The following is a 17534-nucleotide window of genomic DNA, read 5'->3' on the forward strand; positions in this document are numbered from 1 at the left end:
TTTTAGGGAAAAAGCCCGAAGGCATAAAAAACCCTATTTATTGCTCGTAATATACTTTCACTTATAATTAACTATAATTCGTTAAACAACATATTGATGGATTAATTACACTATATTAAATGAACATTATTAAGCTCGTTGCTTGTTGTATTTTTATTCTCTTTCGCGTAAATTGTTGTTTAGGCTTACGCCTGTTTTCATTTCTTCTCTCCTTCGTGGAGTTCGTTTTGTAGGTTCACACCTTATTTCGTTTCTCCTCTCCCTCGTGGAGCTCGTTTTGTAGGCTAACGCCTGGATTCGTTTCTCCTCTCCCTCGTGGAGCTCGTTCTGTAGGCTAACGTCTGGTTTCGTTTCTCCTCTCCCTCGTGGAGCTCGTTCGATAAGCTTGCGCTTGATTGTATTTGATAACAACTTGGTTGCTATCGTTATAATGAACAATCCGTTAAGCACCTCAATTACGATCACTTATATGAATATAATATCATTTCTTTTCGCTTCGATTAAAATTGCTACGACGCGTCCGCTTTCTTTAACTGTTACCAAGAGAATGAATTTTATCCGGCAACTGTTCAATCTGATCTGGGCTGAAAACAAAAACCAGCTAGCAATCGATTTTTACATGTTACTACGCAGATAAATCGATCACCTGACTGCAACTAAAATCTCGATCCTTTTAAATCATGCTTATCGAATTGTTCGGTTACCTTATTAATTATACCATTGTATGGATTTAGCTACAATATTCAATTTAAAGATTACATGACTTGAACATCCTCCCCCCGTTGAGAGATGATATCGATCAAAACTTTATTTACAATCCATTAAACAACAAATTGATTTTACATTTCGCTTGAAATTACCTCTAGATGTTTTAACGGTTACTACTCGAACTATACCATCATCCCCAGGATGCGTCTCTATTATTTTTCCTATAGACCAATGCATGCAAGGTTGATTTTTTTCTAAAAGCAGCACAATAGTTCCTACCGTTATCTCTTGTCCAGGATAGAACCACTTATTTCGCTTTTGTAATTCCATTAAATACTCGGATTGCCATCTTTTCCAGAAATCTAAACGAATCTTTTGAATTAGGCGCCAAGCTCTAATATGCTTGTGAGATATTTCGGAAATTTCAGATTCGGGTAACATGTTTAGCGGTTTGCCTATCAGTAAATGAGCTGGAGTCAATGCTAACGGATCATTTGGATCAGACGAAATTGGACACAAAGGTCTAGAGTTTAAAATTGCTTCTATTTCTACCGTAAATGTATTTAATTCTTCTAAAGTAAGCAACTGATCACCGACCACTCGTTTAAAATGGTGTTTAAAGGATTTAACCGCCGCTTCCCATATGCCTCCGAAATGAGGGGAAAGAGGAGGATTAAAATGCCAATATATTTTGTTCTCCAATGCGTAATGCTCCCTTTTATCTTTAAATTCTCTTGATTCTAATAACATATATAATTCTTGTAATTCGCGATTGGCACCTACAAAATTTGTTCCATTATCGGAATAAATGTGAGCGGGTATACCTCTTCTTCCGGTGAACCTTCGTAATGCCGCTATGAAGGCCTCTGTTGATAAGTCGTTAGCAATTTCTATATGTACTGCTTTAGACGCCATACATATAAATACGCATCCATAGGCTTTTATTCGATTCCGATTTCTATATTTTTTTTCTTTTATGAATATGGGCCCGAAAAAATCTATACCACCATGATGAAATGGAAGAGACGGCTCCACTCGTTCCGCTGGTAAATCCGCCATCTTATAATTGTTTATCTTTGGTTTAAATCTTAAACATCGCACACAATTTCGTACAATTTTACGAACCTGATTTCTACCATCAGGAATCCAAAACTTATGTCTTATTGAATATAAAGTACTCTGCACCCCAGCATGATAAAATTTTTCGTGGCATGCACGTATAATCAAATCAGTAACGTGATGCCGCGCTGGCAACAATACAGGGCATTTTTGATTAAAAGGTATCTTAGAATTTTTTAATCTACCTCCTACGCATATCAATCCGTCATTATTTAATATAGGACTCAATGAAGCTATTTGATTTGATTTAATTTCCTTTTTGTTGCTTAAACAATTTATTTCATATGCAAATCGATCAGCTTGAACTATTTTTAATATTTTAACTTCTGCTTGATTGATTTCGTCGTTACTTAAACTTCCTCGTTGTTTATTATTCTTATTAAATCGTAAACAATATGCTATTACCCTTATCATTCTAGAATATTTAGAAAATCTTTTAAGAATTTCCATTCCGCTAACCTTGATTATAAAACACGACTCATTTCGCTCCCCGACTTCGTTATCTAAAGTAATTTGTATCGATTGTGGCCACAACTTTTCGCCTTTTTTTAACCATGACGGTCCTTCGAACCATGTCTTGTTATTCAGGAATTCACTTGGTGATTGTCCTCTCGACAAATGATCAGCTGGGTTTTCATGCGTTCTCACATGGCGCCACTCTATTTGATCCATTACGCTTTGTATCTCCGTGACCCTGTTTGCTTCGTATAGCCTTAAAGATATCGGTGTTTTACGAATCCAATGTAAAACTATAGTAGAATCGCTCCAAAATACGATTTTTTGTATTTGAATTGTTATAATAGATCTGATTTCCTTGTATAGACGCGCAAGCGTTAAAGCCCCGTTCAGTTCCATTCGTGGAATGGTTATCTCCTTTAATGATGCTACTCGAGATTTGGAACAAATTAGTCGTACACTTATATTTCCTTTCGCATCGATAGATCTTAGATATATACAAGCACCATAACCCAATTTGCTAGCGTCACAAAAACCATGAATCTGTACCTCACATGCTTCACCAATCAAAGAATAACGTGGTACCGTTACGTCGTTCAGTAGGATTAATTGGTTGGCAAATAATGCCCATTCTTCTCTTAAAGTCATGTTTATCGACTCGTCCCATGACACCTTGATCTTCCAGCATTCTTGTACAATGATTTTTGCCATGAATATTACCGGACCCAAAAGACCGATTGGATCAAAAATCTTGGCTACTGTTGATAATATAATCCGCTTAGTAACTCGTTCATTAGACTCTATTGGTTTTACGATGTATGACAATTCGTCACTTTTGGCATTCCAAAAAACTCCTAATGTTTTCTTTGTAATTGTATCATCCGTTAAGAACTCCATGTCTGACATCTGTTCATCCATAAATTCTATGGCTCTCGGATGATTCGAAGACCATTTTCGTATTTTAAATCCTCCCAGATTCAACAATGCAATTAACTCATTTCTCAATTTTAATATATCGTCTAAATTGTCTGCACCTGCCATGAGATCATCAACATATAGATTTCGTTTTAAAATCGCCGCACCTATGGGAAATTTATCTCCTTCATCCTCAGCCAATTGTTTTAAAGTGCGAATTGCCAAAAATGAAGATGACGATATTCCGAAAGTTACCGTGTTTAGCTCAAACGTTCGAATTTGTTCTTGATGAAACCATAATATCCTTTGATAACGTCTATCCTCTTTGTTTACCAGAATTTGTCTATACATTTTTTCTATGTCCGCTGTGATCATGTATTTATTTAACCGAATGCGTACTAAATGCTCGAATAATTTATCTTGAATGTTCGGGCCGGTTAATAAAATATCATTTAACGATATTCCCTTACTGCCTTTAGCCGATGCATCGAATACTACCCTGACCTTCGTTGTGATGCTATCTTTTTTTACTACCTCGTGATGTGGCAAATAATAACCTTCTTCTTCTTCTGATTCTATTAAAGTCATATGCCCCGATTCTAAATATTCTTGCATGACTTTACGGTATTCCTTTTCTAATTCCGAATCATTTTTAAATTTTCGAATTAATGCATGAAATCGCCGCGTAGCTATTATCTTAGTATCCCCTAGATCTGGTTTGTTCAATTTAAAAGGCAACCGTACTATGTATCTGCCCTTATCATTTCGGATAGTATTTAATACGTAATGTGCTTCACATTCATTCATATCATTTAACATTTTTTTCTTCTTGTTTAATTCCGTTGATGTAATTTGTTTGATAAAACTTGTTAATTGACAATTCTCAATCTTCCTATGGTTTTCTCTCGGCATTTCACCTACAACAACCCATCCTATCAACGTTTTTTGCAGATATAAATCGCCTTCATTAGGTATTAAATTGAATTGAACTACACTAAATAAAGATATTGTTGCTCCGGAACCTATGAGTAAGTCAACTCCTCTCGGCACATGGAATTGAGGATCAGCGAGTTTTAAATTTGCTGGTATCTTTATCTTTTCGCGCGGAAAAACTTCACTCGGTACATTCTCTGAAATCTTAGGCAATACTAGACATGTCAATTTTTTATTAAATGGACTATGAGCTGAATAAAAAACTAATTCTACCATTCCGTTTGTAAAAGTCTGTATATTATCAATCGCGTTAATCCTAAATTCGCATGCTTTAATAGGCAGGTTGAGTCTACGAGCCATTTCATTAGTTAAAAAATTAGCAGTAGCACATGTATCTAATAAAGCACGACCCTTAATAAATTTCCCTACATCATTTTTTATTCTTATTTCGGCAGTCATTATTAATTGTGAAAATGAACGGGTCGCGATCGTGTGCATCGCGACCATATTATGTCAATTTTTGTCGCCTGGTCGTATTGTTTCTCTATTAGAAGTATCATTTACTTTCGATATATTAACTCGTTGTTTCTCATCTATTATTCCCCTTTTATGTAGCGATGTGTGATGAAACCTGTTGCAAATTTTACATTTTATAGATTTACATGGTCTTTCATGAACGCGTAGACAATTCTGGCATACCCTTAATTGTTTGACTTTGTCCCATCTTTGTTCGATATTCATCGCATCGTATTTGGGACATCTGAATATAGAATGCATACCATCTCGACAAATTGAACAATATCCCCCTCGAGAAGTAGTGGTTAACATAATTCGCGTATCAAAATTACTCTTTTTCATTTTAAATCCATGACTATGTTCAAATCCATTGCTCATTCTTTTACGTGTCTTTTCTTTTTCAATATTGTCTATTCTTAATGCGGCGCTAGCTAAGAATTTATATAATTTATTTAATGAAGGCATTTCATCGAACCCTAAACTTTCTTCCCATCTAGCTCTAATGTTCAAGGGAATTGATCTTTCTAATATTCTCACTAGCATTGTCTCATCTATTTTTACGTCCATTAAATCTAACATATTAACATGCTGCTTCATGTTGTCGATCAATTTATTTAATTCCTTACCGTCGAATCTTGTTTGATTTGGTATGTCAAGAATAGCATCTAGATGTTTGTTTATGATTATCCTTTTCTTTTCATAACTTTCGACTAACAAGTTCCATGCAAGTTTATAACTTGCATCACTTGTGTCGTATATGGATATTTTATTTAATGCTTCCCCTTTTAAGGAATCTTTTAAATATAAAAACTTCTGTAAGTCAGTAATGTCTTCTCTTGAATCTATTAACGTGACGAACGTGTTTTTATAGGATAACCAATTTTCTATTTCGCCTGAAAACCCTGGTAATTGCGCGATAGGCAATTTAATTCTCTTCATTCTTTCATTCTGTGATGCTGTCAATGAGTCAATATGATCAGATACTATCGCAGCGCTAGAGTTATTCTGATTTAATATAGTATGTACTCGACTAGCCAAGTTATAAAACCTATCTTGCACTTCGAGCATTTCCTCAAAATGATCACCGTTCGGCTCTATTAATTCTAATTCGTCATGCAATTCTTCGTAATTCTTAAAATGCTCTTTAATACGCTCGAATCTTAAATTCACGTTAATGCAGTCCAATCGATCATTATCTATTGCGTTGGTTAATATCGTTATTTGTGATTTAATCGTACTTCTTTTTTGATTAATAAATCTTATTCTTTCGTTACGTTCCATTTTTAAACTATGTTTCAATTAATTATTGTTATGTGATGTTATGTATAATTTGGATTTAATTTCCGACCCACTCAATTACTCTTGTTTATAAATGTGTTTATTAATCACTTGCAAACAGTAAACAAATTAACAACGTGTCTATTTCTTTTAATTGGAGTGCATGTGCACTTAAACCGCGTGAAACTGTAATAACCTTATACGTTCATCTTTTTCTACTAACAATAAAACAATTAATAACGCGTCTTGTTTCTATCGATTGGATTGCGTGTGCATTTAATCCGCGTGAAACTGAAATAAATTTATAATCTTATCTTGTAAATAATACATGTATACTAGCTATCGTTTTGAATCTAATCCTCTGCTGCTGCTAATCGTGCGATTTGCCTTTTATTTGCTGGGGTGAGCCTATATGGAATCTTAATCTAACTGAGATTATACGCGAAAATAAATCTTGCTAATAACGCTTTTACTCCTTTGCTCGGCTGGGATGATGGTATACGCAATCTTATTCGAGCTGAAAACGCATAAAAATAAGGAAATATATATCGCTCGCCGTTTTGATGTCCTTTAGCCTCAGTTGTTGAATCGTGACTAGATGGCCATGTATGTCCTTGTTCCTAGCTGATGTGAAGTGTGCTGCGCTCTCGGGCCTAAGCTTAGCCGCCTGAACCTCGCTGTGCTGTTAGTCGATTTGGCTTCTATCTGAAGATTGCTCTCGTTTCCAGGCTCGCTGTTGTTTGTCACTAGCTCCTTGAAGTATCCTTCTTAATCATTTTCTAGACTCGCTTGCTCTCGATTCTCGATTCACTTTAACGCTTTTCACACACGAATTATTTACTCTTCGTATTGTACTTGCACTTTTCGATTCTCGTATATATGAGAAGACCTCACAGGAGGCACCATGTTTTGGAGGAACTACTTCGCACGAAGGAATTCCTTAGTTTTTGAATAACTTGTACACTTTTTTTAGGGAAAAAGCCCGAAGGCATAAAAAACCCTATTTATTGCTCGTAATATACTTTCACTTATAATTAACTATAATTCGTTAAACAACATATTGATGGATTAATTACACTATATTAAATGAACATTATTAAGCTCGTTGCTTGTTGTATTTTTATTCTCTTTCGCGTAAATTGTTGTTTAGGCTTACGCCTGTTTTCATTTCTTCTCTCCTTCGTGGAGTTCGTTTTGTAGGTTCACACCTTATTTCGTTTCTCCTCTCCCTCGTGGAGCTCGTTTTGTAGGCTAACGCCTGGATTCGTTTCTCCTCTCCCTCGTGGAGCTCGTTCTGTAAGCTAACGTCTGGTTTCGTTTCTCCTCTCCCTCGTGGAGCTCGTTCGATAAGCTTGCGCTTGATTGTATTTGATAACAACTTGGTTGCTATCGTTATAATGAACAATCCGTTAAGCACCTCAATTACGATCACTTATATGAATATAATATCATTTCTTTTCGCTTCGATTAAAATTGCTACGACGCGTCCGCTTTCTTTAACTGTTACCAAGCGAATGAATTTTATCCGGCAACTGTTCAATCTGATCTGGGCTGAAAACAAAAACCAGCTAGCAATCGATTTTTACATGTTACTACGCAGATAAATCGATCACCTGACTGCAACTAAAATCTCGATCCTTTTAAATCATGCTTATCGAATTGTTCGGTTACCTTATTAATTATACCATTGTATGGATTTAGCTACAATATTCAATTTAAAGATTACATGACTTGAACAATCCTCTTCACGCAACTCTTCTATTATTGACTGTATTTCATTATGGTGGTTTGTATGAACTGCGGTGGTTGATGCAATTAAAAGTCGCAATCGATCAACTAATTCATTAGGATCGTTCCAATGTATATAGTTTACAGACTCATCAGTAACACGCATAAATCACCTACCAGCTATCACTCGTTGTGATGGTACTTTATTGTAAATTAGTGGTTGAATAATTTTCTTATACTTTAGACCCTTATTCCCTTGAACCTGTTGGTAACTATCATTTGCTCTTTTATATGATTTAGTTTGTTCAAGGATTTGCTTATATATGATCTTGTCATCAATGGTGTAGAGCTTTCTATCAGGCTCTTTCATGAAGATTAATTCAAAAAGCCCTCTTGTACCAATATAGCGCTTTTTATCAATTAAAATATCACCTTCATGACTAATATCAAATGTACATCTTCCCATCACATATTGGTTCCTTTCATCTAATGTAACTCCGAAACCGTGATCGATTTCATCTTTATTACCGAAAAGGAGCAAATGCATATAATGACGTGCAATAGGTGGAAATGATCTCCAATCTATGGAATGATTTATTTGTTTTTTGAGCAATCCTAAGGTTTCCTGTCTTGATGTTGAATGTGATGATGATGTAGACTCTTGTCCTGGCTCTGAATGTAATGATGCAGATTCTTGTCCAGGCTCTGAATGTAATGATGTAGATTCTGGCATTGATTTCATTGGTAATATTGATTTATCAAAAGTAGATTTTTCATCATTATCATCATAGATCATCAATGATTTATTTGTAAGAGTACCGTCATTGTTATGCAATTTCTTTTTTTTCTTGATAATATACTCATTGGGGGTTGAAGTATGATAACGTTTCCGCTTCTTGTCATGATTTAGATCAATGTTTAAGTCATAAGATTCTTCATTGCTATTATCTGTTTGCATAACTAGTTTTTTCAGTGGATCAACTATTGGTTTAAAAGTTTCATTCAATCTACTTTCCACCATTGATCTTTCCGATTTCAGTGCGCGATGTTTTTCACGAATCACCTCACTCGTTTCAGCAATCTTCTTAAGTAGTGACTTTTCATCCATTTTTTTTTGTAAACTTTTAATTGTTTAAGCAGTCAATGTGCTAGTTCAATCGATCTTTAAAGCTGTTCAATCAACTAGTTTAGCAGTTCGACCGACAGGTTCAGCGGTTCAACCGACCTGTTTAGCGGTTCAATCAATCGGTTTAGCGGTTAACCGACCTCTTTAACGATTCGACTGACCGGTTTACCGATCCAAGTGACCCGTTTATCTGTATAACTGGTTTGCTTAATAATGTAACCGGTCCGTTTTGTGTAATTAAAAGCTTTACACTGTTCAATGCACTACGTTAAACTAACACTTTCCAGCACTGATATGATGCTTTATGCTACTCGATGGTTGCATACACATTGAATCCCTTCCGATACCCACCATTTTGCATACCACTGTCCTTATCAATTACTAAAAATCCATAATCTTCCTGCCAACACTTTGAACACAATTCGCAAAATTTTTCAAATGTCATATCAGTGTTTACATGATCTTTGTAAACATGCTTCAAGTTAGTCCCATCCTGCTTAAAAATGATTATCATATTTGCATTGTCACGAATCAGATGTTTTGGGATCTTGGCATAGGTCTGACAAAGATAGAAGCAATCGATGCTCGAGTGCCGACCCATTGAAAAGTAGTCTCTGATATTGTCCTGCTTATCGCTTGCCACATCATCAAATATAAAGATTGAATTTGGTAATGCATCTGTCACATTTATAACCTCACTATTATTTGAAAATTGATGATAACCAATTTCCTCCATATCTGTCAATAGCTGTTCCAAGTAACGGTACTTCGGTTGCTGTAACGATTTCGAGTAAACGTACAGGTTGTCAAATCTTACACCGTGAGGACTCTCAATAAGACTTAGCAATACGTTTGTTTTCCCACAATTTGAGGGTCCGCAAACTATACAGCATATAGTTGACGGTAGCAAAGTTCCATGACGTTTCATATCACTAACGGTGGCAGTGTGATAATCGGTATTAAAGATATTGATACTTAATGGCTGCTTTACGAAATGCATTCTCGAACGACTGTGAGGTTAAATCTTAATTGCACGAGCTATTTATAGGCATGAAATCAGAGAATTGAATCAGTTTTCATTATGCCTGCATTTGTGTTGGATGTTACAAGTTTGGAGGAGTTAAGCAGTGATCAATTGGAATACGTACCGAAAATTGTACTTTTAAAGTACTTTTCACACAGTATTGACAGATATTGGAATAAATTACCCAAGCATATTCGTGCAGATCCTGAGGTTCAAAAATATCGCTATTGTTTACAACATTTCAATCTACCTAATACTACTCATGCGGATGGACTACCACCGTTGATAAAAGATTGTTATACATGTCGTGCGTTGGATGTGGATCATTTCTCAATAAAACAATAAACAAACTACCGATTGAACTTCATTTACCGGGATACAATTACTGTGGACCAGGAACTCGACTTCAAGAACGATTAGCACGCGGTGATCGAGGTGTGAACCAGCTGGACGAAGCCTGTCTGGAACACGATATCGCATATTCGCAATACAAAGACCTATCGCAGCGTCATCAAGCTGATAAAGTGCTCGCAAAACGTGCACGTAGACGTATCACAGCTGGTGACGCAACCTTGGGTGAGCGTGCTGCAGCAACAGCTGTCTGGGCGTCCATGAACGCAAAGCGTAAACTTGGTTTAGGATTACAAACAGATATGGTGAGGAAAGCAGCAGTGAGAAAAACTGGAAATAGTGCTGTAAAAAAACGTAAAATTCGAGTGCCTAAAAAACGGGGCGGCTTGTTGCCTCTGCTCCCACTGCTAGGTGCGGTGGGAGCACTAGCAGGTGGAGCATCAGGTATAGCGAAAGCTGTAAACGATGCCAAAGCTGCGAAAAAACAGTTGGAAGAAATGCAGCGTCACAATCGTATGATAGAAGCAACTGCAAGAGACGGACGGGGGCTGTATCTCGCACCGTACAAACGAAGCGGAGGAGGCGTAGCAAAAAAATCAATGTCAAAGAAGCGAACAAAAAAGTAACTGTACACGGTCTACCAAGATCTGGTGCTACAAGTAATATTCAATTATCTCACGTAGGTCGTGATATACCAAATTTCCGTGGAGTCTTTATGCGTACAAGTCTACCACGAAACGGTCCATGGTCTAATGAATGTGCAATCGTTAACCTTGACGATTCTAATGGTCCAGGCACTCACTGGGTTGCCTACGTTAAATGCAATAATCTTGTAAAGTATTTCAATTCTTTCGGTAATCTGAAACCACCGACTGAACTTGTTCAGTACTTCGGTCCGCTTAGTACAATTTATTACAATCATGACCAATATCAGTCGTATGATACGAGCATTTGTGGTCAGTTGTGTGTTAAATTTCTAAGAGAACAGACAAAATGTCTTTAACATTTACGCTATCAGGATACGATCATGTGTTGGAATCAAATTTTTTCCCTCCGATCAATCTAGACGACGGTCACTATGAACTGGGGCTCGTAGATTTTCAAAGTTTCTACTCGATCGCCAATGTAGATGAGACGAATAATAATTTTTACTTTGGTAAAAATAAACTAATAGCCATACCTACAGGCTGTTATGAGTTGAGTGCGATAAATGAATACTTGCGTATGCGGTTGGAGTTACCTTATGATGATAATGTTATTATTCTGCGTGCCAATAATAACACACTGAAAAGTGAAATAATGTGCAAATATTCTATTGATTTTACAAAAATTAATAATATTGGTTCTCTGCTAGGATTTTCGTCAGACCGCGTAATCCTACCAAACACTTGGGCTGAATCGGACGAACCTGTGAACATTTTAAAAGTAAATATTCTACGTATCGAATGTAATATTACCGCTGGTGCATATACGAACGGTAGACCACGACATGTCATCCACGAATTTTTCCCAAGCGTTCCACCAGGCTATAAAATCTCGGAAACACCGAAGAACGTCATTTACTTGCCAGTCATTGAAAGGGTAATCGATCGTCTCACATTACGTATTCTCGATCAAGACAATCGTCCTGTAAATTTTGGAAAGGAGGAAATCACCATACGATTACACATTAGAAGATGTTGATTTATAAGAATACCGACGATTATAAACCAACATTACTCGATGAACCAATCAGTCAATTAGCTGCAACAGAGCTGAATACATCAGTTCAGAGTGAAATAGGGAAAAACGTTATCGGTGACAAAAAAGTTTTGACAAGAAAAAATATAAATTTTTTACACTCATTGGGTCTGACTGTGAAGAAAAGAAATCATGGATCCATTGAACGTTACCGCACAGCCTGCGTACGACGCCCGCATCACTAAATTGGAAATACATGCTTACAATCCGTATGCGAATGCATCATTGGGAAATAGCGATGAAATTCGTATCCCAATACAACAGCAAGATTTGATTCTTTTGCCCAGTGGTAGTTACCTCTACATAGAGGGGAAGCTGATTGAAGGTACTCGTGCTGCTACTACACCTTTGACGGATAAAGTTATGCTCGACGCTAATTCCATGGCATTTCTGTTCGATGAAATTCGTTATGAATTGAATGGTATTGAGATTGATCGGTGCAAAAACGTTGGTATCACTACCAGTATGAAGAATCTCGTATCTTTAAGCAGTGAAGAGAGTATGAGTCTACGTCATTCTGGCTGGTTCGTTGCCACTCAAGAGCGTGAAAATGTTGCTGACACATTCAGCTTTTGCGTTCCCCTGCATATGCTGTTGGGATTCTGCGAAGATTACAAACGTGTCGTTATCAATGCACGCCATGAGCTCGTTCTGATACGAGCGCGTAATGATATAAATTCAATATTTTCTTCGAATCAGTTTACTGATTCTGGGATTGAACTGCATCGAGTGCAATGGAGAATGCCTCACGTAACTTTAAATGAATTTACCAAACTACAATTTCTACGCATTATCGAGCAGAATAAAAATCTCACCATGGCTTTTCGTTCCTGGGAGCTCTACGAATATCCCCTTTTACCTCAAACACAGCGACATACTTGGGCTGTTAAAGCAGCTACACAATTGGAGAAGCCTCGATACGTGATACTGGCGTTTAGAAAAAATAAGAAGAACGATCAATATTCGAATGTACTTAAATTTAGCGATTGCGATGTACGTGATGTTAAAGTCTATTTAAATTCTGAATTTTATCCGTACGATCGTCTCGATACTGATTTCACGAAATCTCGCTACTCCGTACTCTATGATATGTATGTAAAGTTTTTCCACTCATATTATGCTGGAGAAAAACTGTCGAAACCAATGCTCGATTACCTAAACTTCTTGCAATACGGTCCGCTCTTTGTAATTGATTGTTCACATCAGAACGAGTCAGTGAAAACCGGCACGATCGATGTTAAGATTGAAATCGAGTGTTGGAAAAATATTCCAAGTAATACTACAGCCTATTGTTTAATTATACATGATAAAATTATAGACTATAATCCGCTTACGAATATTGTTAGAAATGTAAGTTAGATATGTAAGGTTAGAAAAAAAATAAAGCACTTTTTAATAAATATATATAAAGCATTTTATTCACTCATTTATTATGCAAAACACTTATTGTTTAATCTTAAATTCTAAATTATTATAATTCCCGCCTAAGTATTTCATGATTAAAATATTTTGTGATGCTGCATTTATCAGCTCCGTAAACTGATCCTGCGATTCGAGTAAGGCAACCATCCGGGCAGGGAGATAAAACCAATCCTCCGTTGATAGTTTCGCTATTATCCTCATTCCATATTTAGTCTTTATTTTCATCATTTCAATTATTTCATATTCTTTATTTTCCTCGAGACTGTTTAATTAAACAAATGTCTTCTCAGGGATGAAAGCGAATGCATTAACTCCAGTTAAAAATGCCATTTTATCTAGACCCTGTATTGCAGAAAACTATTATTATTATTATTATTGAAAATTAAAACAATATTTGAATAATATATTCCTACCTTTCTTTATCAGTTGAGACTGAGGTATAAACTGATCTGAGTATTCTTACTGGTTGTGGTTGATGCACTAACTAAAGTACTGATTTGAAGATTCTTGCTGGTTCACTATTGTTCGAATCCATTTATATAGAAAAAAATGTTGTTGGAAGGAGTAAAATTCATTGGTGGAAGGGGTAAATAATTTTTTGTTGAAAACGTGTAAGATGATATACTGCTGATTAATCAAATTATGACTCTATTAAAAGAATATGCATGAATCATTCAAGGACATATTGATGATCTTCAATGTGTTAGCGATCAACATATCTGTAAAGATCTATCATCTGGATAAAATATATATTATTATTTTTTAAAAAAATATGATCTTGCTGAAGATCTCAATTTCACCCCCATACGAAGACATATCGTTATACGGTAAGGTCCAGTGTGGAGCGTATACGTCAAAGATATTTGTATATCTAAAGCAGGCTTCTCCTTCGCTGAAATTTGATGCATCAAAAGTATTTGAACATCCAAAACATACATCGTTCATACAAACCTTTCTAATATGTATCTTATTTAAGAATTAAACGACATAGGCTTATTAATAAAATTTCTTGAAAAATTTTTTCTTCTCGTGCTGAAATGAATACCACAAAGATATTTGTATATCTGAAGCATGCTTCTCTCTTGAATCTTTATTACATGCATTCTTACGATGATTTTAATTTCATTGTTTAATAAGATGATGATGTGTGTTTGCTTATCTAAACTTGGGGTGTAATTTCATCAAATGACACGTATAAGTACCCTCAACACTGTCGTTGAAAGGGCGTTTCTTATTAAGATAGCTGGTGTTAGAGATGGTATAAAAATCATAGTAGTTACGTTTATTCTCACGATGATTTTTGGTTCCATTGCTTAGTAAGACATTTGTACTTCTCGAGGAGTGAGAAGAAAGGATGATATTTTTTCCTGGAAGTAACTTACTCTTATTTCAGTTCAGAGAAAGAGATTTTACCACTGATCTGTAAAGATCTATCGTCTGAATAAAAATCCAAAATTTACATTAAAATTTTTTAAAAGGGATATAATCTTGCTGGAGATCTCAATTTCATTATACGTAGACATATTGTTTTATAGTAAGGTCTAGCGTGGAGCGTATTAGAAGTTCTTAATTTTCTTCTCGTGCTGAAATTAATACCACAAAGATATTTGTATATCTGAAGCATGCTTCTCTCTTGAATCTTTATTAAATGCATTCTCACGATGATTTTAATTTCATTGCTTAGTAAGATGATGATGTGTGTTTGTTTATCTAAACTTGGGGTGTAATTTCATCAAATGACACGTATAAGTACCCTCAACACTGTCGTTGAAAGGGCGTTTCTTATTAAGATAGCTGGTGTTAGAGATGTTATAAAAATCTGAGTAGTTCCAGACTGCTCAATAAAGTTTGCTTCTACCTCCGATCTGTTTCAATTAAAATAAACGTAACCATGTGCACCGGAAATATGTATAATGGTAATAGTATAATCCGAGAATCCTCAATCGATGGTAATATGATAAATCTTTTAGATGAAATTGGTGTTGGGACAGATTTAGGGGCGATAATAAGACTTTTATTAAATGACATTGAAGAAGTGGAGGAAATGAGTAGTGATGACGATGGTTATGATGGTGATGATGAAGAGGAGGAGGTTTTGAGGGATGAAGAGGGTGAAATGGATCTAGTAGTGGAGGACGATGAGGGCGATGAGGAAGAAATGGAAGAAATGGAAGTGATAGTTGTAGAAAGTGAGGATGAAGTACAGTTTTTATATGAAGAAACAAACATTAATGAGAGTGTGGTTGTAATTGACAGTGAAAATGAAAGCGTGGTTGAGGTTGATAGTGATGATGAAACTATAATTGAGATTTTGAGTATGGATGAAGATAGCAGTGAGAATGAGAGTGTAGTTGTGATTGGTAGCAGTGCTCATGAACAAATTGTGGAAATAGACGTAGAAACAGAAGTAGATGCTGACATTTTAGAACTTTTAAATGGATTTGAAAGGGATATTGAAATTATAATCGAACTTTTATTTAGTAGTGATATAGTGGAGGATAAGAGTGTAGTTGTGATTGCTAGCGATTGATAGTGATGCCGAAACTATACTTGAGATTTTTAGTATGGATGAAAAAACTGATTCTGACAATGAAGATATGGAGATAGTTATGGTAGAAGACATGGATGTAAAAGAGGTGGGGTCGGAGTGAGAGGACTATGAATGCATGGAAATGATTGAGGTAATGCATATGAATGTGAAGAATGTGTAAAAAGTATAGTTAAGCTTATTTTAATAAATTGTAATTTCATTTTAATGCTAATAGTTATCTATTATGAGTTATTTAAATATCTATGTGTTTCATTTATATCAATAAAACAATAATATTAGTGATGCAGCTTACCAAGGCTTTTTCCCTCTTTACGGAGGTTTTTATGCCTAGGTAAGTAATTGAACTATTAACTTCACAGGAATTAATCGTATATTTATTTACCTACCCGAACTCCTTAACCTTATAAGAATCCAGTTTACCACATATAGGAAATTAATTTTACCGACTGGAACCTGACGTCAGACGAGTGGGGGTGTGACGTCAAAATGCTGCAAGTATCCTCCCGCACCCCCGCAACCCTCTCGCCTATACTTGCTTCAAGCTCACGTGGAGCCTCCGATTTCCCCCACCACCACCGCTTAGCACTTCTTGGCTCCCCCCACTACCTCGCAACCAGGCTCAGCCGAGTGGACAGGAGTGGGGGGGGGGGCTAGAATCGGCATAGTATGTCTACTGCAAAAGTTAAATTTTTGAAAAAAAAAAAGGAACAAAAAGTTACTTGCCGGGCCCGTAATGTCCATGCACAGTGAGAAATAGAATCGTCAGTGGTTCGGCTAACTTCACTCTGTATTTAACATGAAATTTGCTGTACTACGCTATAGCTGAATCTCACACACGATTCAATTTCCCACTATGCATGGACATTACGGGCCCGCTAAGTAACTTTGTTGTTCCTTTTTTTTCAAAAATTTAACTTTTGCTAAGGTGAAAAAATACACTTGCCTAATATTTGGATTTCACTACTTTTTTTAACCCATTAAGTCCCAAATGTCAGCTTTTTCGTCGCCTCCTTTGGCCGCTGTATTTTGGGTGAAAATGGTATCTGAAAAATATGGGACGGACCAATTTCGACGCAAAATTTAATTATCTTTCAGAATCTGACCTTAGAATATGCAACAGATGAGAATTTCAAAAGTTATTAGCAATTTTATGCAAAAAAACGTGATTTTGAAAAAAAAAATTTTTGGTTTTTCCAACTTTCGACAAGGAAATCCTTTGAAATCTCTCGGCTTTCGTGCAAATATCGTGGCATAGACACCCAATCTATAAGCTCTCGGTGTTTAAATAGGAGATTTCAATGTTTAAGCACACAAAATGGCAGTCGGAATGGAAAAAGATGAGATGAAACTTTCGGAATTTTTAACTCGAAAACGAAGGGTTTTAGGAAAAAATGTTACGGGACAAAAAGTGCTTAGAATTGGCTGAGGAACTCGTGTGATTTTTTTCAGAATTTTTGGAGCGATTTTTGGATTTTCCATAAAATTGCCATATCCAAAAATCCAAAAAATCGCTCCAAAAATTCTGAAAAAAATCACACGAGTTCCTCAGCCAATTCTAAGCACTTTTTGTTCCGTAACATTTTTTCCTAAAACCCTTCGTTTTCGAGTTAAAAATTCCGAAAGTTTCATCTCATCTTTTTCCATTCCGACGGCCATTTTGTGTGCTT

General features: G+C 36.0%; 2 protein-coding genes across 2 annotated transcripts; both read right to left on the minus strand.

The window, feature by feature from the left end:
- Window positions 1–807: 807 nt before the first annotated feature.
- On the minus strand, window positions 808–4590 carry LOC136777290 (uncharacterized). The gene has a single exon (XM_066733458.1). The coding sequence runs from the start codon at window positions 4588–4590 to the stop codon at window positions 808–810; it is 3783 nt and encodes a 1260-aa protein (XP_066589555.1).
- Window positions 4591–4644: 54 nt separating this feature from the next.
- Window positions 4645–5928, minus strand: LOC136777291 (uncharacterized). The gene has a single exon (XM_066733459.1). The coding sequence runs from the start codon at window positions 5926–5928 to the stop codon at window positions 4645–4647; it is 1284 nt and encodes a 427-aa protein (XP_066589556.1).
- Window positions 5929–17534: the final 11606 nt, after the last annotated feature.

This window comes from Prorops nasuta, unplaced genomic scaffold (genome assembly GCF_024137725.1).
Source record: "Prorops nasuta isolate Cenicafe-Biocafe unplaced genomic scaffold, Cenicafe_Pnas_1.2 PNAS00011, whole genome shotgun sequence".
Classification (NCBI taxonomy): Eukaryota; Metazoa; Arthropoda; class Insecta; order Hymenoptera; family Bethylidae; genus Prorops; species Prorops nasuta.